Source organism: Odontesthes bonariensis, chromosome 4 (genome assembly GCF_027942865.1).
Source record: "Odontesthes bonariensis isolate fOdoBon6 chromosome 4, fOdoBon6.hap1, whole genome shotgun sequence".
Lineage (NCBI taxonomy): Eukaryota > Metazoa > Chordata > Actinopteri > Atheriniformes > Atherinopsidae > Odontesthes > Odontesthes bonariensis.
In genome coordinates this window covers 39,642,281-39,667,248 of record NC_134509.1, presented here as the reverse complement: position 1 = coordinate 39,667,248, position 24,968 = coordinate 39,642,281, and the positions used below count along the sequence as shown (strand labels likewise).

The window sequence follows — 24,968 nt, the reverse complement described above, 5'->3', positions numbered from 1 at the left end:
TAACGTTAATTCATTGATACACATTTTTGTGGATTTTACGAGGTAATATGGAAACATTCCTTTTCAGAACAGTTAGTGAGTGTTAGGAACTGGTCTGTGTGTAAACATTACAAGTTTACTGACCATTGATGTAATAGGAATTGATGTACTGGATTGCAGCACGGCTGATGTCAGCAGATTGAGCTTTCAGAGCAATCCCCCACAGCTGATCCATCCCACAAAGCTGGACACATACACAGGAGTAAATTAGCCATCTACAAGGTCAACTATGAACAAGATGAATGGTTGCAGGCATCAATGTGCAGGTTTCAGTTTCTGGAGTCTTAATGTGAAAACTTTGTGCACCTCGCAGCTGGAAGCATTATCCAGTGTGCTGGTGGCAAGCCGAGCCAGGTTACAGAGATGCTGAAAGAGATTGAGGCCCGTCATGCTGATGGTTTCTGGTTTCAGCTGAGGTATCTGTAGACACAATTATATCAACAATGATCAACATACAATCGCTGTCCCAGAGGAGCTGCCGAAGATGTCATTTCTGAGTTCCCACTTCAAGGTCAGCTGAGTTCCCACCGACTTTAAACTCGCACACATACATGTAAGTTTAAAAACTTAATGAAGAAACGTGAGATATCAGACGTGTTGTAAACTTCTCAGTCTTGTATACCTTCTCCAGAAAAAGGTGTTTGTATGTCTCCATGCCCATAGCGTGCTGATCCTTACTGCGGACCTGATTGAGAAACCAGTGCAGTGCATCATCGTAGCATTCAGCATCCTCCACCAGACAATGCCACAGTATGTCCACCTGCTCCAGGCTCAGCCCTAAAAGACCAATGCACACAAAGAATTACAGCTCCTTCCGGTTTGAAAAGCGTACTCCACCCCCTCCTTCAAAACTTCCCGTGGCAACAGCAGTCTGAAAATATCTGCCTCAACTTTTTCGCTTGTGGATGAATTCATCGTTTGCTGATGAAGCCTCTCAGAATATGGAGGAGAGCACCTTACAAACATTCTTTATGCAAAAAGGGTTTATTACACAACGTTTTTTTTAAACACAAACAATGAATTGATGCTAAAGCTACTATGGCCTTTGCCCAATTATAAAAAACTCAACCTTTGGGACATCTATGTTTTTTTTCATGAGTAATAAAATAGCAAATGGAAACAGATAATCTGCATATGTTGTCAAAACCTTGGAAACAAAACCTGTACTTGTCCGTATCAACACAAATTACAGTGGGTGAGGAAATATTTTTAGCAACTTACTTTTAAGTGTCTTACTTTAAGCGACTGTACAGCTGGAGTGGGATTTTGTTGTGAAAACTAAGTCTACCATAACACAAAACTAAGCAGGAATCATTAGGTTCATCGAGCAGAGTAAATGACTTACTAAAGTGGTCTGGTGATCCGAGTGTGGAGAAGACGCAAGTGAGAAACTGCAGACGGACCTGGACCTCTGCACTGTGGCTGTACCTGCAACAGAAGACATTTGATCAACACTGTGTGTTAGCATTAGCAGCATTAGCAAAAGAAAGCATTACCGTAAATTCCGGACTACAAGCTGCTACTTTTTTCCCAAGCTTTGAGCACCGCGGATTATAATACGGTGCGAAAATATATGTTTTTTTTCTGTTTTTTTCATGCCGCTGAAAAACATTTTGCCTCGTAACATTAGACCAATAAAATTTCAGTTGTCCAATGAAATTGTACGATAAATCAAACACACTTACACTACTAAATTGTTGTAAATCGGAGCGACAACAAAGAGACTGAAGTGAGTGACGAAGTTCTGAGGCTGTTCAATTCGGACACTGAAGATGACTTTGATGGTTTTAGTGCGCAGGAGGAAGATGAAGAAGGTGAACAATGACTTTTCCTGGTAGGCTACTGTCTTTTTTTTTTTTTTTAAACCAGCCATGTTACAGGCACCGTTCGAAAAAAAAAGCATTTACGCCCCTTATTTGTGCGTTACCAATAAGTATTTAAGTTAAAACCATCGGTGTTACAGGCACTGTTGGGGAAAAAAAGCATTTACTATTTGTAAATACCTAGCAATTGTAAATGCTAGGTATTCAAGTTAAAACCATCGGTGTTACAGGCACGTTCGAAAAAAAAAAAAAGCATTTGCAGCATGTATTTGTTTATGTTACCATACGCATTTAATTAAAAGTTTAAAAATCCTCACGTGTAACATCTTTCTGTGTAAATATCTCATATTACAATGTGGACACCCACGGCTTATACAAGCACAAAATGGATTTTCTTTTTAGAATTAGAGGGTGCGGCTTATATTCAGGTGCGCTCTATAGTCCGGGATTTACAGTAGTAGATCAACCCTCATCTTACTTTGAAGCTCCCAGATCAAGGAAGTGACGTCGACGCAGCTTTAGCAGCAGAAAAGCTATCAGGCTTGTGTTGATAATAATAAACTCCTGGACTATGTACAAACTTCCAAATGCATCGTTTTGTGAGTACAGACCATATTTGTACTACTGTAGAAGTTTGGTGTCATGGCATGTGATTTTAGTGTGGTAATTTTGGAGATACTGCCAGGGTCCATTAGCGCTTGTACTAAGCTATTCGGGATAACTCAGCAACTCAGCTGATGTTCAGCCAAGATCGGAAAAACTTCGGGTGGGCTACTTGGCTGGATGTCACGGTTCAAATGACCCCAGGGTGAATCTACTCCGAACCATCACTTTCACAGACCTGACAAACGCCTTTTCTAATGGGGGTTTCCAACATGTAAAGGCCTCAGGTACCGGTCCAGCATTCCTTCTATATTGCTCTAACGAAATACTATTTTAAGTCGTGTATTTGTAAATTATAGCTAGCTAGGACTAATAATTACTGTAAGTCATTTTTCCATGCAGTTGTAGCCCCAGCCCCCACGCCCCGCCCCCGCCGTGGACAACTCGTGTTCCTTTTTTTTTTTTGCCGCACCTTACTTATCAGGGGAGGGCGCGGCTCAAACATAAAGGAATCAAAACAAATACTGCTGTTAATTTAATCTGTTACATCACATCAGTATTATAATAAAATCCATACACCAAACACCCGTCACAATCCACCCTCCCCTTTCTCAATCAGGACGATCTCCCAGTTGAGTTCAGTTGACGGAAAATCCGTCTGGACAAACTATGCAGGCTGTTCAGCTGACGGAAATCCGTCACAGCGCCACAGAACTTTAATCCATGAGGTAATAAAGCTTTACTCGGTCGTGTGGGGATTATTCAAATGATGAATTTAAATCATCTGCTAACTCTAGCGTTGAAGTTTAAGTTTTAAGTTCAAGTTTAACTAGACTGAATTCCAGTGCGGGCTGTTCCGAACATTGAGAATATTTGCTTAAAACAACCTGAAGATGTGTACAGAGACAACACTACGTCATAACTAGTGGTTGCAGTAAACCAAAGTTTGAATTGTGAATGAGGTGAGGAGTTGACAGACTCACAGTGCAAACTTGTGTTGGTGTTCCCGCACTTCGTGGATGTAATGCTGCAGGTTGTCAAAGAACAGTTTCATCATGTGCAGCTCCTTCTCCGCCCACCTGACAAAACCAATAACCAAATCAGTAAAGAGATCAGGAAGAGAAATTTCATTTGCTCCTTTAACATGAAAGAGTGAAACTATTTTGACTGTTTAGTATTCATGAGTCAAGTCATTTTTCAAATTGAAAAGAAAATCTTGTATTTTGTCCTTAATTCCCAAATATTCAGGGATACAAATATTTCGAAGCAATACAATACACAAGCTAATATCTAAGAAAAGCTTGGCAAGAATAAGAATAGAAAAATAAATAGTCAAAGCTTTTTACTATCCCTTATCTGAACTGAAAGGATATAGTGATTCTGCAAGGAGGCGGCTTTACATACATGGTGATCCAATGAGTGTCGTAGCTGGAGCCAAACTGCTGAAAAGTGCCAAAAAGTTTGGGTAGTAGTCGCAAGGAAATCACAACTGACCTGAGGGGCAAAAGGAATGAAATGTTCCACAAGGGTCAAAACACGAGATAAGCAGAGAAAGGAAAAACAATGCAAGTACTTAGAGAAGTCCCTGTTATCGCTGTAGAAGCAATATTAAAGAGAGATTTATTTTTTTTCATGGAATTGTGTATAGTAGTAAAATCAGATGGTTTTCTCACAGCTGAGCTAAAGCTGAAAGAGACACAGAACAGGACCAACCTAGGAACTAAGTTTTCCACATTTCCAACAACTCAGAACTCAAAGTCCAAGCAAATGGCATAATATGGATTTTTATATATCATAATCATAATATATATCATAATATGTCACTTCACATCAGACAGTTGTTTACTTTGTCACCACACTGTTTCACTTGCAGAACGGCTGTGTAGCAACGCAGTTCATGGTTCGATTCATTGTGGTCTGAGTTGCAACACCATATGGGAACATGGAACGTGTTATGTGGGGCCAGTCTGGGTAACTGCCTGATGCAAAAGTGATACGTGCAAAAATACACAATAAGCCTATGCTTACATTTCTATGGCACAAAATGTTTAAGAATACTCTTTGTACAGTCGCCCCATTCTGAGTAGCTTTTAGCTGGAGCTCTCCTGTCAGTAAACCATCCGATTCCCCAACCTGAGAAGCCTGTGACTGCTGTCTCCTGCAGACACTCATTACTCAGAAATACTACAGAAAACCCAGCCTCAGAACTCATTACTCAGAAATACTACAGAAAACCCAGCCTCAGAACTCATTATTCAGAAATACTACAGAAAACCCAGCCTCAGAACTCATTATTCAGAAATACTACAGAAAACCCAGCCTCAGAACTCATTACTCAGAAATACTACAGAAAACCCAGCCTCAGAACTCATTATTCAGAAATACTACAGAAAACCCAGCCTCAGAACTCATTACTCAGAAATACTACAGAAAACCCAGCCTCAGAACTCATTACTCAGAAATACTACAGAAAACCCAGCCTCAGAACTCATTACTCAGAAATACTACAGAAAACCCAGCCTCAGAACTCATTATTCAGAAATACTACAGAAAACCCAGCCTCAGAACTCATTATTCAGAAATACTACAGAAAACCCAGCCTCAGAACTCATTATTCAGAAATACTACAGAAAACCCAGCCTCAGAACTGACAGAAATATCGCTTTAAGGCTTTCTGCACTATAGGTGCATTTAGTTACTGCCAAGTACAGAAAACGAGGAATGATTGATTTTCAATATCTTTTTTTCCCAATGATTTAAAACACATGTCATGTGCTTTTTCTTAACAGATATTATCTATTTTTTTTATTTCTTTACTGTTGACATCTGTGGAATTTCAAATGCTCTTTGACATCACTTGGGTCTTTCTTACCGATGATGAGCCAAGTTGTCGAGGCAGCCTTCGATGAAGCGCATTCGGATCTGTCTGTCAGTGAACCAACAGACCAGCGAACATAGCAGCTTCTCTGCTTCATTTATCAAACCCTCAGACAAATGAATCTAAAAAAACAAGCAAAAAATGACAAATTGAATAACAGATTAACGTGGAAGCTCAGAGAGAAAATCCAATGTTGCTGCATGTCTAGCTTTGACTATCAGAAATATTATTACTTCACCTTGTAAAAGACACGAGAGATTAAAAATAAATCCAGATGAGGGTAGATATTCAAGGTGTGGAGGAAGTGTATGAACAAAAATAATTCCATTTTAAATGCTACCACCTTAAAATTGATTTCTCACATTGTTATAATTAGTCAACTGAAGCTCTATTAAGCACCATGACAACAAGTAGTTCAAACTGAATTTGAGTTGAAGCTGACAACAAAATCTAAAAGTCAGTCAGCCTTCAGTTGTTTGCTGGTTGTGATGGCATCATTACCAACTGTATACAAAAACCTAAAACATGTCGTACCGCGTCTTCGTCCTGCACCAGGTCCCAGAGCAGGGTGTTCCCCTTCTTACAAACATTATCCAGGTTGATGTCAGTCACAGCATGGCTGGAGTACTGATGTTTATGAACAGCTGGACCTGCAGAAATACACACAGTTAACAAAGTCAGCCTTTTTGGTTCTGGTAGAATGACCTTTGTTCACAAAGACTAAAAACTAATAAGCTTAATACTCCAAACCTCCCAAACTTTTGTTGTGTGCTTACCTTGCACCAGGTGCTCATGGTAGATGGAGGCCAGATTGGGTAAGTGCTGCTGGAGGTGGGAGCTGAGCTCAGCGTGGGAGTTGATTTGAACCAGCTCCTCTTCACAGCCCGATTCCTCCCCGTCAAAGTCGGCCATGTTCTTTTCTGACTTGGCACTGACCTGGGAGCTGCTGCAACTAACGTCATCAGCACTCAACATGTCCTCCACCATAGGGCTGAAAGAGGAAAGGAGGTTTGAAAAACAAACACATTCCTAAAACATTTAAAAAATATACAAACTGAAATGTGTAACTACACAACGGTATTAATTCAGAAGATTTCGATGATCTTGGACAAAAAGGAAACAATTTTACCCTTCATGATGGTGATGGTGGTGATGGTGGTGATGCTGGGGGCCAATGAATTGGCGGCAGCTGAAAAGTTCACTGCCCATGGCCTCTCCAAGGAAGTCCCCAGGTCTTGGCATACAGGGAGGCTCCTGTGGCCCCTGGACCATCTCCGAGGGGCTTATGTCTGCTGGCTGTGGGTGGGGCTCTGTCCCCCCGGGCCGAGCAGACGATGAGGCAGAGCAAGCGTCCAGCATCCTCATATGGCCGTCTAAAGAAGTGGACGCTGCTGTGACCATGACAGCAGACGTGTCTGGACTGAAGGGAAGGCCTTTGGGTTTGGCTCCTCCCCCCGGGTGGTGACCCGCCCCATGACTCATCCCTTCACCAAGAGCCTCCTCAGCCTTCCTCTTCCTCGACTCGGTTTGCTCCCTGGCCTCCTTCTGCCGGCTGCCTTTGACCCCCGAGCCATTCCCCTCATCCTCCTCCTCATCGTCATCCTCGTCGTCATCCTCCTCTTCCTCTTCATCCTCCTCCTCCTCCTCTTTTAAGGCCTCGCTGTCTGCCATGTCATCAGAGTGCATCTCACTGCCAGGGCTGCCAGCTGATTGGCTGGCTCGGCTGGAGGCAGCTTCATTGCTGGAGGCCTCGCTGCGGCCACTGCTGCTGCCTGGCCCGCTGCTGCCCTCCTCCACGCTGTTAGCCGTCTCATCAGAGCTGCCCTGCATAGACTCCTAAGGAAACAACAGATGCCCTTTATAAAGCCTGAAAGAAGTAACAGAGCTGGTTTAATTATTCAGATCATTACGTGAAAGTTTTGGACAGATTTGTGTCAAGAAACTCTGTTGTTTTGAACAACTACAACACAAGCGGGCAGTTACCGACACGACCGGAGATTTAATTTGCACCATCGAGATGAAGGAAAAGTACCAAACAAGTTTGCAAATTAAAAATCCAATCCTGACCAAAAACATGGAACAGTGTCATTTATGCACGAAAGGCCTTGGTCAATGAAAAGATTCATTGCACAGCAAATAAGATAAACAACATCTCTGAAAAAAGACGAGATTTCCGTTGGACAATCTGCTAAAAAGGGAGACAGAGAAGTATAAGGAGGCCGCAGCAAAGGAGAGATGGATGTAACCTATCAAAACGCAACCCCACAGAAATGGAACGTAATGTACTCTCCTAATAATGAGGAAAGACACTCCATGTGAAGATTTCATAGCAGCCACAGAATTAGCATGTCAAAGGATTCAAGATCAAGGACAGAAAGCAGAGCTATGAAATGAAGTAGTGGTGATGTTAAAAAAAAAAATTATAATAATAGGGCTGGGCAACGATTAAAATGTTTAATCTAATTAATCACATGATTTCGCTGATTAATCACGATTAATCGCATTTGTACGCAGAATGCAAAAATGAATCCAAAAGTAGTGTATAGCTTTTAGCATTTAGCTTTATTTTAAATGTGCTGCCATATGAATGAAAGTGCCATAACATTTGTTGTGCAAACACACTTTTAACATCAGCATCTTTCTGTAGTTTTTATGTAGAAGCCTCGCTCCACTGTCTGTTTCCTTGAATGACTTGCTGCTATCAGGTGTGTGTTTTGCCTTTAAGTGATATTTTAGACTGGAACTACTACGCTGAGAAGACAATTCAACTTGGCTGTAAATGCAGGAGTTTTTTTTTAAATTTATTTTGAAATACGTGCTTTTATGTTGAAACAAGTAAAGCAAGAAGTAGCGCCAGTTAGCTCCGTGAGCTTTACATCGAGACCGAGGAGCACCTGTAACGCTAAGGTTAGCTGCTAGTTTATTTTTATTTTATTCCTCCATGCTTCGTGGTGTTTGCTGTAACTGTGTGAATGTGATGCATTCAACAGACTTTTACAATAATAAAACCTGCGTTAATGCGCGATAAAATATTTATCGGCGTTAAATAATTAACAAGTTAACGCGATAATAACGAGTTAGCGCGCCCAGTCCTAATAAATAAATCAGCCAAGTCACAAGAGTCAGACGTACCCCAAGAGAAGCAGAGAGCCATGCAGGCATTGTCTAAAGACCAATCCATCAGGATGCTACCAGCAGACAAAGGAAGGACTACACTAGTTATGGACACTGGATGGAATTTATGCTCAGTGACAACAACACATATCAAGCAATAGAAAAAGGACCCAACAGAGGAAAAGAAAAAGAAACTGAAAGACCTACTGAAACAATAACTACAGATGGGTAAGACAGATAAGGACTCATATAATCCCTTTATACACAAAATACACAACCCAGGGATCCCACAGCGCCCTACTGTGGGCAGCATGGGCTCTGTCACAGAAAAGCTATTAAAGGCCTTAGTAGAGATCAGAAAACCTCTCTTAGGTCCGACCTAACAAAAATTGAAAAACTCAAAACAACTGGCACCAGAACTGAGCAACTTGAAGCTTAAACCAGATGAAATGTTCATATCACATAACGCGTTATCACGGTTCACAAAAACACCAGTGGAAGCCACACTTAACATAGTAGAAAAATGCCTTAGGATGGGCAGGACATTACAAAAAAGCACAAACTTAACTGTGGAGGATATATCCCAGCTCCTAAGTTTTGTAGCCAAATCTACACTTTTCCAATTCAAACGAAAAATATACAGGCAAAGGGAAGGGTTCGCGATGGGGGATCCATTGTCGGCTACACCCTCTAAACGTCTCCTCCTCCAGAGAAAAGGAGCAGCAGCTCTGGCAGCTGACAGCTTGGCAGACACATCCTACATCAAAGTCTACAGCAGGAAAAAGTAGATTTTTTTCTGGATATCTTCTCAGCTGCATCGCAGCTGGCACTGAACTTGAATTGCAATTTGCGTCTATGGAACTTTGTCCTCTGACTTGCACCAAAGCCCAGAGGAGAGCACAGCACATAAAAGTCCACGAGAAAGTAATACACAACGGTTACTGCTCAGTCAAGCTGTGGTCAGAATCATTTCAACTGACCACCATCCTTGTCCCAAAATACATGCATGAGAGGGAAATTTACTGCATAAAAAATGTCTCAAATAATTGTTTTCAAAGGAAAAAAATTCATTGAAAAATCTAAAGAATATCCAAAGAAATATAATACATCTAAAAAGAAACTGAGATGAACTCAAATATATAAATTATAGAAGCTTTGGGCTGTATACATATACACTTGTGCTTTATCTTTTTTTACAAAAAGATGCCCATTTGAGCATATGCAGGAGTGATTTGAGTATGTTTATCAGCTTTGAGACCTCAGTTTCTTTTACAGTTTCCGTCTAACAGACAAATGGAATTTGCATTTGTTATTGGCTCGCCTCAGTAAGCAAGTGAACACCTTTCAGGACCCACTACAGTTTTCTTATCATCCTGGGTTGGTGTCGAAGATGCCATCATCTGCCTGCTTCAGCGAGGCCACTTTCATCTGGACAGAGTAAGCATCATGGTGACCATAATGTTCTTTGATTTCTCCATTGCTTTCCACCACAACTAAGCCTGCACTGTTAAGTGAGAAGCTCCAGAAATACAGATGGATGCCTCCACAACCAGCTGGATTGTTGACTACCTGACAGACCTCAGTTTGTGACACTGAAAAGTTGTGTGTCTGAGAAGGCTGTCAGCAGCACAGGAGCACCACAGGGCACTGTACTCTCACACTTTCTCCTCACTCTGTACACCTCAGCCTTCCAGTACAACTCAGAGTCCTGTCATCTCCAGAAGTATTCTGATGACTGCAGATGTTGGGTGTTGGACAAGAGAATGAGTAAAGAAACCTGGTCAATCACTTTGTGGCATGGTGTGGGAACAATCATCATCTTGAACACAAACAAAAGAGATGGTTGTGAATTTTAGGAGGATCAGGAGTAAGCCAAACTCTGTCTCCATCCTAGGTGAAGAGGTGGAGGTGGTTGAGGAATACAGACACCCGGGAGTCTCCCTGGACAGCAGACTGGACTGGAAATGCAACACGGAGGCACAACATACAGCACTAGAGGAAACTAATGACCTTCAATGTCTGCACCCAAATGTTGGTTATTTTCTACAAGTCTGTGGTGGAGAGTACAATCTGCTTTGCAGCATCTGTTGGGGCAGCAGCATCAGAGCCAGAGACTCAAGATACTGAACAAACTGCTAAAGCAGGCCGGTTCTGCTCTGGAGCCCCTGGAACTGATTGTAAAAAGAAGAATGCTGCATACATTGATTAACATAATGAACAACACTGCCCATCCTCCTCATAACAGAAAAAGTTACTGCAATAATACAATTTTCCTTTGGGGTGACTTAAAGCTATAATGTGTAATATTTCACGGACAATGAATGTCTCCATGTCGCTCCGCCATTTTAAAACTACGGGATTTGTAGAAGGACATGTCATCAGCTTCGCATTTTCCGTTTCCAATGTGGAATTTCCGTTTCCAATGTGGAAACGGAAAATGCGAAGCTGATGACATGTCCTTCTACAAATTCCGTAGTTTTAAAATGGCGGAGCAACATGGAGACATTCATTGGAGTGTAACACTCTTATGTACATTCGTATGCTGAATATAAAGAATATAAGAACACTGCACTTTTGTGATGGAGGTAATTAATAACGATTGAGGTAATACTTGTGAATGATAAGACTCAAATTTGTTAATAGACAACGTGAAATATTACACATTATGGCTTTAAGTATTCATTTAATTTCGTCATGTATTTCATCGATTCAGTTCTGGTTGGACCAATCCAACATTTTTTCTAGTGTCATACAAACATGCTTACTGTCAAACCAAAGCATTTTGTGCAGCGCCATCATTATTATTGCTTATTTACTGACACATGAGTTGTTTGCAGTGTGGACATCTTGGTCATCATCTAATTGTATCAATCTTTAAGGTTTCATGCAAGTCTGTGAATCTACCTCTGTATCCGACAGCCTCTGCTGGCTCCTCTTACTGCCAGTCACCATCATCTGGTCTTCCATCTCCATGTCACTGCCTCCGCTGTGCTGCGTGTCACTGTTGTCGCTACTGTCTGGACTGGCAGCTGTTGAACCTGACACCAGACAAAAGGACTTAGACCCACCCAAAAAAAATCTGTCTAGAAGACAGAAAATATGACAGAACTGCTTTTACAGGCTTCCAACTAAATGAATCCAGGCTGACCTTTCTTGTTCCCCATGGAGATGTTGGTTTTCAGAAGGGAGGCAAAGGAGCTCTGTTTGGAGAGCTGGGCCTTCGCTGCCAGGGCGTTGTTCCACAAAGCCTTGATCAACATCGAGGCCAGGTATAATGTCTGAGGAAAAAGAAGACGCATTATTTTGATGCCTGGGTGGAAAAAAACAAAACAGTCTTTGCATCCTAAAAAACAGTGTGGTGGAGTTTAGCTTTGGCGGCTTATTTTTGCGGCTGTGAGTCTGTGCAGCACCTGCTCAGTGTGGGCACTCGGATGCAGAGTGGAAACCAGGTTTAGGACATGACGGAGAGGTCCGGGGTCCAGATTTTTAATGAGTGATGGGAACAGGTCGTGGATGTAGCGGCTGCAATGTTTCAGCTAATAACATAAAAACAAAATACATGCTTTTATATCAAGGGAGCACAAACTGACACTGATAAACCTAAACCATGTACAAAGATTTTTTTACAAATGCAAATTCTTTTCATCTAGAGCTAAGAACCAAACCAGCCAACACTGCTGCTTATATCTGTCGTGTTCATCAACCCAATAATAATTCTGTCTATCTTATGTATCAGGCTACTATATATGGTTCCAAAGAGCAATCCCATCTGGTCTTACCTGAGCTGCAGCCCAAATACAGTCCACATGCTGCGTGCTGAGTCGACCCTCAGCAGCCAAGAAGTTAAGGATCACCTGGCACTGTTTGATGATCTAGAAAACAAACACATGTCTTCTACTTTCTCACGTCTGTCACATTGTTCAATTACAATAACCAGAGAGTACAGTTTACATTGAGGACACCCTGGAATATAATAAAGAGGGTTAAACCCAGTGAAACATCATTTCATGTTGAAGGCTGTTCACATGACAGGATCAAAATTCTCACTTCAATGTGCAAGTTGGGTCCGAATATGTGCTCCACTACGTTGTTGTGGATCAGCCAGTCGGCTAGTTCCTTTGCTATGGACCTGAAAGGACGAGGGACAATCTCACTCAAATGTTCAGTGACTTTAAAAGAAGTACTACAGTAGAAAATGGGCGCTCCACAGATGCAGCTCATGGATGCAACTCTTACAGTTTACTTACGTTTCTGTGTCAGACACAAGAGACTCATTGTTGCACACATCATTGAAGGTGTGGAGCTGATTCTGAGGAAACACAAAGACGGAGTTAAGCACTGAATTCATGCAACTTCCCAAGCTGTATGCTTAACATCACAAGCTAAGACATTACATCACAAGCTAAGACATTACATGCATCTTTTCTATGCAGTCAACGAACAGGTCCCCCATTGGTCCAGAATCACACGTGCATATTAGGGGTGTGCAAAATAATCGTCATGATGATGCATCGCAATTCTAATTTTCGCGATCTACTGCATCGATTCTTGACGCCAAGTATCCATTATTTTTATTTTTTATTTTTGGGGGCTTTTTATGCCTTTAATGATAGGACACATGCAATTGATGCATTTCGCTGCAAGGGATGTTTGCAATATTTATTTTATTTTTTTAGTTTTATAAAGCCTATGCACTTTGTTTTGTCTGTACTGATCATCCCTATTTTGTTATTTTAAGTTTTATAAATCCTATTTACATTTGTTTTGTCTGTACTGATCATCACTATTTTGTTATTTTAAGTTTTATAAATCCTATGCACTTTTTGTGCTGAGTGTGTCCAGTAATAGTAATATTTGTGTCCAGTAATATTTGTTTTAATGGCAATACCTCCAGGGAGGCGTCCAGGAGGCATTCTCACCAGATGCCCGAGCCACCTCATCTGACTCCTCTCGATGCGGAGGAGCAGCGGTTCTACTCCGAGCCCCTCCCGGATGACCGAGCTTCTCACCCTATCTCTAAGGGAGAGCCCAGACACCCTGCGGAGGAAACTCATTTCGGCCGCTTGTATTCGCGATCTCGTTCTTTCGGTCACTACCCACAGCTCGTGACCATAGGTGAGGGTAGGAACATAGATTGACCGGTAAATCGAGAGCTTCGCCTTCTGGCTCAGCTCCTTCTTCACCACGACGGGCCGGTGCAGAGCCCGCATCACTGCAGACGCCGCACCGATCCGCCTGTCAATCTCCTGCTCCATTCGTCCCTCACTCGTGAACAAGACCCCGAGATACTTGAACTCCTCCACTTGGGGAAGGATCTCATTCCCGACCCGGAGAGGGCATTCCACCCTTTTCCGGCTGAGGACCATGGTCTCACATTTGGAGGTGCTGATTCTCATCCCAGCCGCTTCACACTCGGCTGCGAACCGCTCCAGTGAGAGCTGAAGGTCATGGCCTGACGACGCCAACAGAACCGCATCGTCCGCAAAAAGCAGAGACCCGATTCTGAGGCCGCCAAAACGGACCCCCTCAACGCCCTGGCTGCGCCTAGAAATTCTGTCCATAAAAATTATGAACAGAATCGGTGACAAAGGGCAGCCCTGACGGAGTCCAACCCTCACAGGAAACATGTCCGACTTACTGCCGGCAATGCGGACCAAACTCTGACACAGCCCATATCAAGGAGTCCGGTAGTGCTGGGCGGTATGACCAAAAATACATATCACGGTATTTTTTCACGGTATCACGGTTTCACGGTATTTTTTTTTTATGCATAATTAGGTGTTCACAGCATTTTCTACAGATTGAGAACAGAATTAAAAATTAAAATAAAAATTCTTCAAAATAATTCCTTCATTAATAATTGGTCAAACAGAACTTTATTGTATTAATACTCACATCTTCATTGTAAACAAATTAATAACATAGCTAATTACACTGGTCGTACTGTTCAGCTCTGTTTCAGACTGATACCTCCGGTTCAGGCTGGTCCTCATCCTCAACACGTCTCTTTTTCAATCGCGGAAAATATTTTTCAATACTCATCTGGATTGAAGCAGCAAACATTCAGTGTAAGAGTTTAAAAAAACTACTTTATTTGATTCACAGCTGATAGTGTTTAGACCTCGACAACCCAACTACATTTTTTTTTTTTTTTTTTTAAACGGCAAACTTGCGACTAGTTAACTTTATAAAGAAGGCGTAATCGCTTGTTTGCTATGGGTCGGGTCGGGTCGGGACAACATTGTATTAAAAATATAAAATATTTTTATACGACTTTTTAATGTGTGATTTTATAAAGTTGCACGTGATACCAACCTTTTGGGAATTTCGCCAGCCGTCTTCTTTCGGTTGAGCTAATCTAACGCGACGCTGAAGCTAGCAAGCTTCCAAGCTACCAGGGATGATCTCGCTGATGGAGACACACGCGGTGTGCACGGAGGGGAGGGGCTGTCTGTGTGTGTGTGTGTGTGTGTGTGTGTGTGTGGGCTATGTGAGAGAGACGCATGACTGACAAAGACGGAGGGAGAGCAGGGAAATGCAGCTTAACGAATATGAGTATTTTTTTAAATAGCGTTAAAAATAGACAGTAAACATGCGTGTTTAGAAGCGCAACACTGAAAAGGGTCCCGTCTCAAACAATGTCGCGCGACGCAGCGTTCCCCCCGTTGTGTAATAAAATACACCGGTATGGCGGTATATTAAAAATTCATATCATAATGAAATTATAAACCGGTATTCGGTGTGAACCGGTATACCGCCCAGCACTAGAGTCCGGCACTCCATACTCCCGGAGCACCCCCCACAAGAGTCCCAAAGGGACACGGTCGAACGCCTTCTCCAAGTCCACAAAACACATGTAGACCGGTTGGGCGAACTCCCATGCACCCTCCAGGATCCTGCCGAGGGTGTAGAGCTGGTCCACTGTTCCACGGCCAGGACGAAAACCACACTGCACCTCCTGAATCAGAGATTCGACTATCCGGCGGATCCTCCTCTCCAGTACCCCCGAATAGACCTTACCAGGGAGGCTGAGGAGTGTGATCCCCCTATAGTTGGAACACAACCTCCGGTCCCCCTTTTTAAAGAGGGGGACCACCACCCCGATCTGCCAGTCCAGAGGCACTGCCCCCGATGTCCACGCGATGCTGCAGAGGCGTGTCAACCAAGACAGCCCCACAACATCCAGAGCCTTGAGGAACTCAGGACGGACCTCATCCACCCCGGGGGCCTTGCCACCGAGGAGTTTTTTTAAGTATGTTCAGTGAAAATATCGCGATGCATCGCAATAATTCAAGTATCGTGATGCATCGTGATAGTATCGCATCGTGGCATGTGAATCGTGATTCGAATCGAATCGTGACTTCATTGCCAATACCCACCCCTAGTGCATATGTCAATCAAACCCGGGTGAGTTTGTTCATGTTTGCAGTGTTACTCACTGTGATCTGGCTGAGTCCCGCCAACCGCATAGTAAGAGTGGGAGACATGAAGTATTTGAAGGCGAGGTCCAGGCTCTCCTTGTCAAAGCACAGGGCACTGTCCAGCGGCTCCTTCACCGTGCTCCACATCAAGTCAGCCATGTTGCGTGCAGCACTCTGCCGTAGCTCCTGGTCCGACAGCTTACACAGATACCTGCAGACAAAAGTCCAAGATTTCCATCACCGTCAAAAGATCAAGCAACCAAAAGGATATGTATTCCAATATTCTATACAGGAATATTAACAAAGAAGGATTTCAGTGACTTGGTCAGCATGCAATGACATAACACGGCTGTGACTACTTTTTCATCGTCACCAAAGACATAATAGTTCAAAAATAACTTGACTGTACTAACAGAACAAGAGTTGAGTTTCACAACTGAAAATCTTTATCTTCTTTTGAAACACAATAAATTTGAGAGACACCTTTCTTAGGCCCAATACGTTTTCTGACAAACGCAGATTTTTCAATGTATTTGTGGCTATCATCCACATGCAAACGCAACTCCTGGCCCCTTGACACGAATAGTTTGATTTTCTCCAGCCAGGACAATAATATTTAAATCCTGCAGTTACAGTGCTGTCGTTAATCAGGATAACTGGGCTTTTTGGCCTGCCGTGTCACACTTTGCACGGTTATTTTCTTGGTTTGACGTCAGAATATGTGCTGATCTGCCCTCAGATCAACAGGAGGCTACCTCACGCGACACATCACGTCACGTGAGTCCGTAGGAGTTGATTGCCGAGTGTGGAGTAACACGCTCTGGAAATTCACAATTTCGTTGCCGTTTTTTTTTACAAACATAGTCCAGTATTTCTTTCGAAAGTGAAATGAAGTTGTATGCAACAGCAAAGCCTAGCTTACTAACAGGTTGGAATTTTGAAATGTCACGTGATGTGATGTCTCGCGTGAGGTAGCCTCCTGTTGACGGAAGAGGCTCTGATTGAGCAGCAGAGAAGAGCAGGTACTGGCTTGATTAAATTCATTCTGGACTCTATATCCGACCAAATGAAGACCTCGGGACACTTCGGTTTGGCTTTAGGGACCCTCTACTCACTACCTCTGTAAGTGCTACAGGATCAGGATTATCTTTGAGAACAAAGAAGGACGAGAACTCTCAGCGAGAGACAGTTACTGCTAAATAAGCTTAAATGAGGGGCCGCTGTAGTTGAGGACTAAGAGCAGGTTCCTTGGACAAGACACTGAACCCCATGTGTCCACGGGTGCGTGAATTGATCGTTTACATCCAGTAAGTATTTTTCTTGCATGAATAAAACATCTGCAATGCACCAGTATCAGTGGAAAATGGACGCTTGAGGGCAGCGACACAATAGAACGCTCCAGTGAAGCATTCAACAGCAGCCCAGACATGCTGCGTTCAATATGATCACAACATCAAATGCCGCATTCTAAATCATTCCATAATAATTACAATTTTACAATAAAAGTTGTTATTTCAAATGTTCCTTTTCTAGATTTCCCCAGTTGTAACTTTTATTTGACATTAGTTTTGTTTGAAAAAAAACTGAAAATTCATGCGCACTTTGCACAATAGTTGAGAGCTCTCTGTAAAAACATTTTATTCAAATGAATTTTACATGGTTTTCTTTATTTAAAAAATGTTTCAATCACTTAAATGTACTTGTGATGTGTCGTTTGTTACGGAGCGCTTTAAGAGAATCAATTTGAAATTCGGCATTGGCAGATCCTCAATCTTAGCTCGGATCAGGACTGTGGATAAAAATCTTTACCTGGACATGCCTATATTTTGACTTGCTTAATTTTCTATGCTTAATTAGACTTCAGCTGTTACTACCTGTCAAATGAACCAGCGTGTGCCCCCCTACTTTGTTACTGATTACAGCTATTATTAACCTCTGGAAACTCACCGTATTACATAGGTGCGGAACGGTATGACGTGCTGCATAACTGCAGGAATGTGCAACCAAATTCGTATCTGTGGGAAGGTCCAAAAATAAAATTCAAATTACCAAACATTACACTGTTACTTGATATGTAAAACTAAATGTAAAACATGAGTTTGAGGCAACTAACCACAGCATAAAGTGCAGAAGAAACAATTCATTTGCACCACAAACTTCCAGAATAATAATTAAGTTTAAATAAAATATCAACTCTGTGAAGGTAGTTCTTTTTAACTGTTCCAAGTTTCATCTAGCAGTGATTAATATCAGAGGTATTATAATCTGTGCTGCAATTATTAGGCTAGACAGGAAAGTCACTTAAAGAGACTCACATTAGAGACTATGGTGATGAAGGCATGGGCGATGGGAAAGGGGAGGCTCTCAGGAGTGCCCCACTCAAAGCACTCCTTCATCAGAGAGAGGCCGTGTTTCCCGCAGAACAGACAGACATAACGCAGAAGGTGAAGGGGCACCTCCACATCCTGATCAATAACACATCAGACGTACAGTCAGCCAGTTCATTTTTGCATCAAGAAACAAAGATTTAGGCAGAAAGCTATCCAATACAGTCATCATTTAAGGAAACATAACTGCTCCCTGGGTGACAAGAACTTTATCTACAGGAAAACAAACCACACAAAACAAAATGCTAAGCATTCCGAGGGTTAGCACATCATCATAATGTAGGCAGTAACAAATAACTGCAGAGGGCAAGAAATGTTGGCGATACTTACCGGCATAGATAAATGTATTTAATTCAATAAAGATTCCACTGAGTTAATAACTGAACAGTAAAATGCTCACATTACATGGACACTACTGATGTATTCAAGGTCTTCTATACTACAAAGATTTATTAGACCAGAGTCAAACCACACGGCAGAGAAGACAGGAAAAAACTGATGACCTTAAATCCTTATATTTAGGCCCTTGGCTAACTGAGCATTGGACTTTTCAGGTCAGATAGTCAAAATATCAGGAGACGGTGAAAAACCTTTTGGCGAGTAAAATGCAACACCCCAGCTGAGTTTTCTTATGGTGTAAAAAGTTCAAGAATTACACAGATTCTGTGTAAGTCTTCAAGTTTAACCTATGAAGTAGCAGACGATGAGTTTTACACCCACAATCAGTGGCCGATAAACTCTAACAACTGTTTCACAATGAGGTCTAATCATGATGCTGGCAACATTTTAAGGAATTTTCCTTTCTTTGGCCAATTCGGATGTTAAACATCAACCAGGGCACGGGCCAGTTTCACCACGGTTTTACAACCAGTAACATCTCCTGTCATGTTCTGCAGTGATAATTGTGTTTTGTTGACGTGTGGAAGAAATCCTGAATTCGTGCGCAACCTTTAAGGGTCGAACCGAGATCTGTGTACGCTCTCCACTGATGCCTCACGAAAGCATGTCTACATGTTATAGCATGTTTTGCTGGCCTGTTGGAGCGGTGTCATAGATATGTGGAACAATCGGAGCTGTGGGTTGTGTCAGTTTGCACTGTTGTTGTTCCTTTAGCTTTGCTCTGCTGTGGAAAAAGACAGAAATCAAGATGGAGAAAGATCTGCTTTGTGAGTTAAGTTCATATTGAGTTAATGAAGGTTGCTCAGTGCAGCAGCTGTCTGTGCTTTTCACGTGTGCTTCTATCTATGGTTTTTGGTGCCTCGTCCTAGCCTAGCAAGTCAGACCCGTACAGCAAAAAGCTGTACAGGGGTCTAGTGAAGCTGGATAGCAGTGTGGGCGGGATAAACGGTTGTCTATTAAGTTGCCTCTGCACTCAACGGCATGCAATAGGATGGTGCAACAACCAATCAGAGCGATGAAGAAGGATTACGTAGTCAGCGCGACCCATGTGGAGACCCATGCGTTGTCCCACCAACGGAGCAAGCTGGTAAATTAAACTTTTACCGTACCCAGTGGGCAAAACTCCGAAAACGTCCTTTTAAGTGCAGTTCTCTCTGGAACTACACACTAAAACGTCGCACCTCTGTCGTCACTAGGTAGCCCGGCCTCCGACCCCGCTCCTCACGATTTGCCTGATTAAGTTTCGATTTTCAGCCTCTCAAAACGACCACAACTGACTAGACTAGCCCGGAAATTCAATTTGCGGTCGCTAGGGGCGTCTAGATTTCTAGGCTAGCCTCGTCCTCTTTGTTGTGAAATTCGGTTGTCAAGTGCTCCTCCCAAATCTAACAGGCTCAAGCCAACTTTCACCAAATCAACACTCGATTAAGGTGTAAAGTCATCGCTGGAGCCTATACCGGGTTGAATCTTTGGAGGTTTGCACAACTGCATTAACAATGTGGCCATCTGAGGGGGCTGAGGGTGATCCAGAGAGAAAGTTAGGAAAGAAAGGTTGGTGCGAGCTGTAAGGGAGCAAGGAACGCTGGCTGAAGGTGGTGAATGGCCAAACCTTCCCCCTGTTGAAAAATACAGACAGCTGTTTGTGGATGATCAGGTACAGCTATGGCTTTAAGGAGGCCACAAAGAGTGGCTGCCAGGCGGGGAAACGCTTTCAATTATTTCACGTCCACACATCAACCGTCCCAAATTCTGAGAAACACTGTCTTGAATGAATGTTTGCAACCAGCTATATAACTTAAATTTAATTCAGTGTTTCATTATTTTTGACAGTTGAGACATAAGAGAAGAAAACTGTTGCTGCTAATTGTCAAGATATTTTCAAACAATAACTGTGGTGAGATCAGTAGACTGACCATTTACAATTTTCCTCCAAGACCAAAGTAGAAGATCAGGCAGTCAAAACTGATAAACTTAATTTCCGTAGCATGCTCACTGTCAGTGGGGTCACATGGCACTGAAAGGATCAGATAATTGGCTAAATTACAATAAAACTGAGTTATTAAGTGCATCTAGACACCTTAACCTGACAAGAAATTGGATCGGATCAGATCACTCGCGATCAGATTAAGACCCCGAGATAACTCGGGTGTAAGTCAAATTAAACGTGTTTGCAGACGGGTGAAGCACGTGGTGAATTGGACTTTGCGTTCTGCACATGCTTGAGATTTTTTTCCGGGGTCGTGAATCGGAAGTCGGAAGAGACGATATTACTGTTGTAGTCGCTGTCAGAAAGAAACAAACAGCGCGATGGAGAATGCTCCGTTGTGCATCGCGTTTGTGCAAAAGTAGCTCATGACAAACGAAATGTAGAGGGACGTAGCTTCATCTTGCTCTTCATTCGCCATTTTCTCAAATGCCTGAGTTTGATTCCATTCATTCACCGCCATATAGCCAAGGATAATTACCCTTGCTTATTGTAATTTAGCCAATAATCCGATCCTTTCAGTTCCATGTGACCCCACTGAGTGATCCCAGATAGCAACAAAAAGTCTCTTTAGCTGTCATGTTCCATGTTTATGGTGACATGTAGTTTTCCGTCCACATCGCTCTCAACCCTTACAGACTGAAGGTGTGCAGTCCTCCAAAAACCTATGAAGAAAGGCCCCAAAGATGATGCCAAGTGTTGATCAGTTATACTGACCGATTAAAAGTTAGCTCGAGTCAAGAGGGGTCGAGAACAGGTATCATGACAAAAAGGATTAAGCACAAAATATGATTAACAACAAAGAAGTACATGTGGCCTCAACACAGAAAGGTTGCAAAAGTATACTCAAAGCTTTACACACATGCAGGACCTTTAAGTGCTTTTCTCCACCAGCGAATCTTTAAAATGTCCACATCCAACATCTAGTTTTACCCCTGCCCCCATCTTCTCTCCCATTGGGAATGCTCTCCAATCATTAAGTAAGGCCACAGAACTTGTTCATGCAGCTTCCAAATAAAAAGAAAAACAAAGCAGTAACTAGTGAGAGACTCTTCTAATTGTTCTTTGTTGAAAAGGACTAAGACTAATTTTTAAGTGTTTAAAATGCTTAAAGGAAACTAAATTGGAAAAAAAAAATGTTCCTTGTAGCAGTTTTGCGGGATCGTTTCCTGACATCGGTAAAAAGTTTATTAAGAAGAACCAAGTTAGAGCTAAATACAAGAACTATGAAAACACTTAGGTGGGTTTAAATTAAGATGTATTTCTTACGTTCATGTCACAGAAGGAGCCAAGGATGTTGCTTTCATGAGCAGATATGTCCTATGGAGAGAAGAAACGCATATGTAAATAGCTAAGTCAGAAAATCTGCGAGAAATTTTTTTTTTCCAAAACTAAAGGGTCATCTTAATGCTGCTCAGTTAATGTATTCATAGGTTTCTGACGTTAAGTGTTCACTTTTCAAAGCTTGTTTAAAAGGAGAAAAAAACATGGTTTTATAATCTGAAAAAAAGACTAAACATGAGCGTTTACACCCTTAAGCTCGTTTTGGAAGAAAACAAGCAGTTTTGAAGTATGAAGAAACAAACTGACCAATCCTGACGAGGCACGTAGTCGCCACAAATATAATGCTAACTTTTTTCATTCATTCATTATTCAATGTGCATGTAGTGAAAGTTATCATAGTTATCATCAAGCAGTAATGCTTTCCTGCCAGATCATGGACATGTCATCCTAATGAACTCATCCACCAGATCCATTGTTGTTGGTGTGTGTCAGAAACAAAGCTGTAGGCCTCTCATCTCTGTAGCCTTCCAACGGTCAGCGTGCAGAGGATCTTCCAAGGCGCATGGGTGTCAGCCACCACCTAGGCTTCTGTCATTTCCCCTTTCACCACAGCAGGCAAATACCTGCGGCTTGGCAGACTGTAATGACCATTTTTTGATAACCTTTGAGTTCACATTATGACTATACAGCTTCTCTACATATAGAAGGTGTCTATCAGAGGATGCTGTAACCAGATTTAAAGACTTAATTCCATCATCCTTTTCTTCACAGAGGACGGCTACTTAAATTTTACTGCAGTAAAACTTGACTCTCTTGTTGGCAGCACTATAGTTTCAATGCGTACAGCACTGGACAATGTTGCCCCTCTGAAAAGGAAGGTAATCAGTCAGAAGAGGTTGGCTTCTTAATTGTACAATTCATTTGTATTTAGACGGCTTCTGCCCCTTCCTCAACCTTAACCTCGCTGTGCTGCAGTTTAGCCTTGGCTGGTTACCCAACTGCCCTCCTTCCCTTTATTAAGATTAGGTGAATGGTGAGAGACCCCTATGCTTGATCTACACATTTGTGACCCACACCCCACTCCCTCTTACCTCTATGGTTGGGTGTGTGTTGTGTTTATAGGCTGTGTAGAGGGGGAACTGGATCTGGAAAATCTTGGCTGCACACAGCAGTAGCTTCTCTCTCTCCTCTGTGCTCCAAGAGCTGAAGGAATTCTGGCTGTCAATACTGCTGTCACTGCCATCTCCAGCGCCATCACCTCCCTCCCCAGACTCTTCGACACCATCACTTGCGGGTCCCAGCCCTTCCACCTGGGCTTTATCCGGCTGAATGTGCCCCTGATCCTGGCTCTGAGTCTTATTCTGGTTAAGGTCAGGCGAATATATGTCCTCTTCAGCAGAGTCTCTTTCCACGTTAACGGGTTCATCCTCCTCTGGCGAGGACGGCTGGGGTATGGTGCAAGGTACAGATTCGTCTCTGCCCCATTTGAACTCTGCCCCCTCTGTCCCGGACACGTCTCCTTTGTGTGTTGGGTCCTTTGCACTGCAGAGCCGGTCTCTTAGGCTGCTTACCTGAGCAATGACCAGGTTGATGAGGGCGTAGACCAGCTGATTAAAGACCTCCAAATGCTTGTACTCCTTGAAGCAGCAGAGACACTGCCTGGAGAATCGACAAAGAGGAAGAAGAAGCAACAATTAACAAAAAAAATAAATAAAATCAACAAAAGGAGTTATATTTTCATTCGAGATCAGTCAGGATCTCATTAAGGATAAAAACCTTGGAGCATTTCCATATACCTGTGATTCCCTTTATGATATTTCACTGGCACATAAATTATTCTTTTGAGAGTAAAATGATGTTCTTTAAAGTTTGAGACAATTCTTCCGTTTACCACAAAATAGGAGTGAATTTCACTTACAAATCTGTAAAAACTTAAGGTTGTGAATAGAACCCCTGTTCTCCAATTAGTATGAGTGGGTGTTTCACTATGGGGAAGGCCTCCTGCGTAACCTCGTCAGAAGCTCAAATACTATTATTACACCAGCCCTGAGTGGAGTGTACAAGTGGTGTCTATGTCAGGAGGGACCTGAACCCTCATCCTACACATCAAGGGTTGAGATAGCATCAACTGTCATTCAAAACACGGGCACCTCTGCCTCACTTCCACAGCAAAGAGGGTGGTCTGGTGAGACACTCATTCATGCTAAACAGAGAACTGGGGTTATATTCATAACCTTTGAGTTCTTTTTCATTGCATTTGTTTTAAAAGGGTGGAATGCTCTCTCCGGGTCGGGAATGAGATCCTTCCCCAAGTGGTGGAGTTCAAGTATCTCGGGGTCTTGTTCACGAGTGAGGGACGAATGGAGCAGGAGATTGACAGACGGATCGGTGCGGCGTCTGCAGTGATGCAAGCTCTGCACCGGCCCGTCGTGGTGAAGAAGGAGCTGAGCCAGAAGGAGAAGCTCTCGATTTACCGGTCAATCTATGTTCCTACCCTCACCTATGGTCACGAGCTGTGGGTAGTGACCGAAAGAACGAGATCGCGAATACAAGCGGCCGAAATGAGTTTCCTCCGCAGGGTGTCTGGGCTCTCCCTTAGAGAGAGGGTGAGAAGCTCGGTCATCCGGGAGAGAACAGTCAAAAACCGAAATGGATAAACAACAGAAACGAAAGGGTGGTGCACAGAAGCTGCGAGATAAAAGGCTAAAAAGCCTACAAGCAGCAAAATGTGCAAAGCTTACTGACATGTTTGCAAGTGCTTCCACCACGACCACAGCACCGGGTGCAGGGCCAGGGCCGTCAACATCAGCAGCAGCCCCCAGTGCACGAGTGGCTCCGTAGAACAGTGTAGGCCAAACACAGAGGAAGAAGCTATCGAGGTGGATTCAGAGGTGGAGGAGGAGACAGACGTGACCCAGGGACACATTGAGGAGGTCAGAATAGCCAGCCCGGTAAGAAGTAGGCTAATGTTAGGCGAAATGTTAGCAGAATGACGACATGTTTTTTTAATGGGAGGACTGAGGGCTCCCCGTGTGC

General features: G+C 42.8%; 1 protein-coding gene across 6 annotated transcripts in view; it reads right to left on the bottom strand.

Moving 5' to 3' along the window:
• The window catches only part of usp34 (ubiquitin specific peptidase 34), an 80,062-nt gene that overhangs the window by 42,614 nt on the left and 12,480 nt on the right, over window positions 1-24,968 (bottom strand). For all 6 annotated transcript variants that reach the window (XM_075464200.1, XM_075464198.1, XM_075464202.1 and 3 more), the window contains exons 3-23: window positions 23,024-23,591; window positions 21,918-21,968; window positions 18,194-18,343; window positions 17,826-17,893; window positions 15,897-16,089; window positions 12,705-12,766; window positions 12,505-12,586; window positions 12,237-12,329; window positions 11,868-11,993; window positions 11,606-11,735; window positions 11,362-11,495; window positions 6,473-7,179; window positions 6,120-6,334; window positions 5,878-5,993; window positions 5,338-5,465; window positions 3,870-3,959; window positions 3,449-3,544; window positions 1,385-1,467; window positions 662-816; window positions 346-459; window positions 124-223 (exon numbers count right to left, since the gene is read on the bottom strand). In XM_075464200.1, coding sequence (XP_075320315.1) covers window positions 124-223; window positions 346-459; window positions 662-816; window positions 1,385-1,467; window positions 3,449-3,544; window positions 3,870-3,959; window positions 5,338-5,465; window positions 5,878-5,993; window positions 6,120-6,334; window positions 6,473-7,179; window positions 11,362-11,495; window positions 11,606-11,735; window positions 11,868-11,993; window positions 12,237-12,329; window positions 12,505-12,586; window positions 12,705-12,766; window positions 15,897-16,089; window positions 17,826-17,893; window positions 18,194-18,343; window positions 21,918-21,968; window positions 23,024-23,591 — 3,461 coding nt within the window. The remainder of the gene's footprint in view (window positions 1-123; window positions 224-345; window positions 460-661; window positions 817-1,384; window positions 1,468-3,448; window positions 3,545-3,869; window positions 3,960-5,337; window positions 5,466-5,877; window positions 5,994-6,119; window positions 6,335-6,472; window positions 7,180-11,361; window positions 11,496-11,605; window positions 11,736-11,867; window positions 11,994-12,236; window positions 12,330-12,504; window positions 12,587-12,704; window positions 12,767-15,896; window positions 16,090-17,825; window positions 17,894-18,193; window positions 18,344-21,917; window positions 21,969-23,023; window positions 23,592-24,968) is intronic.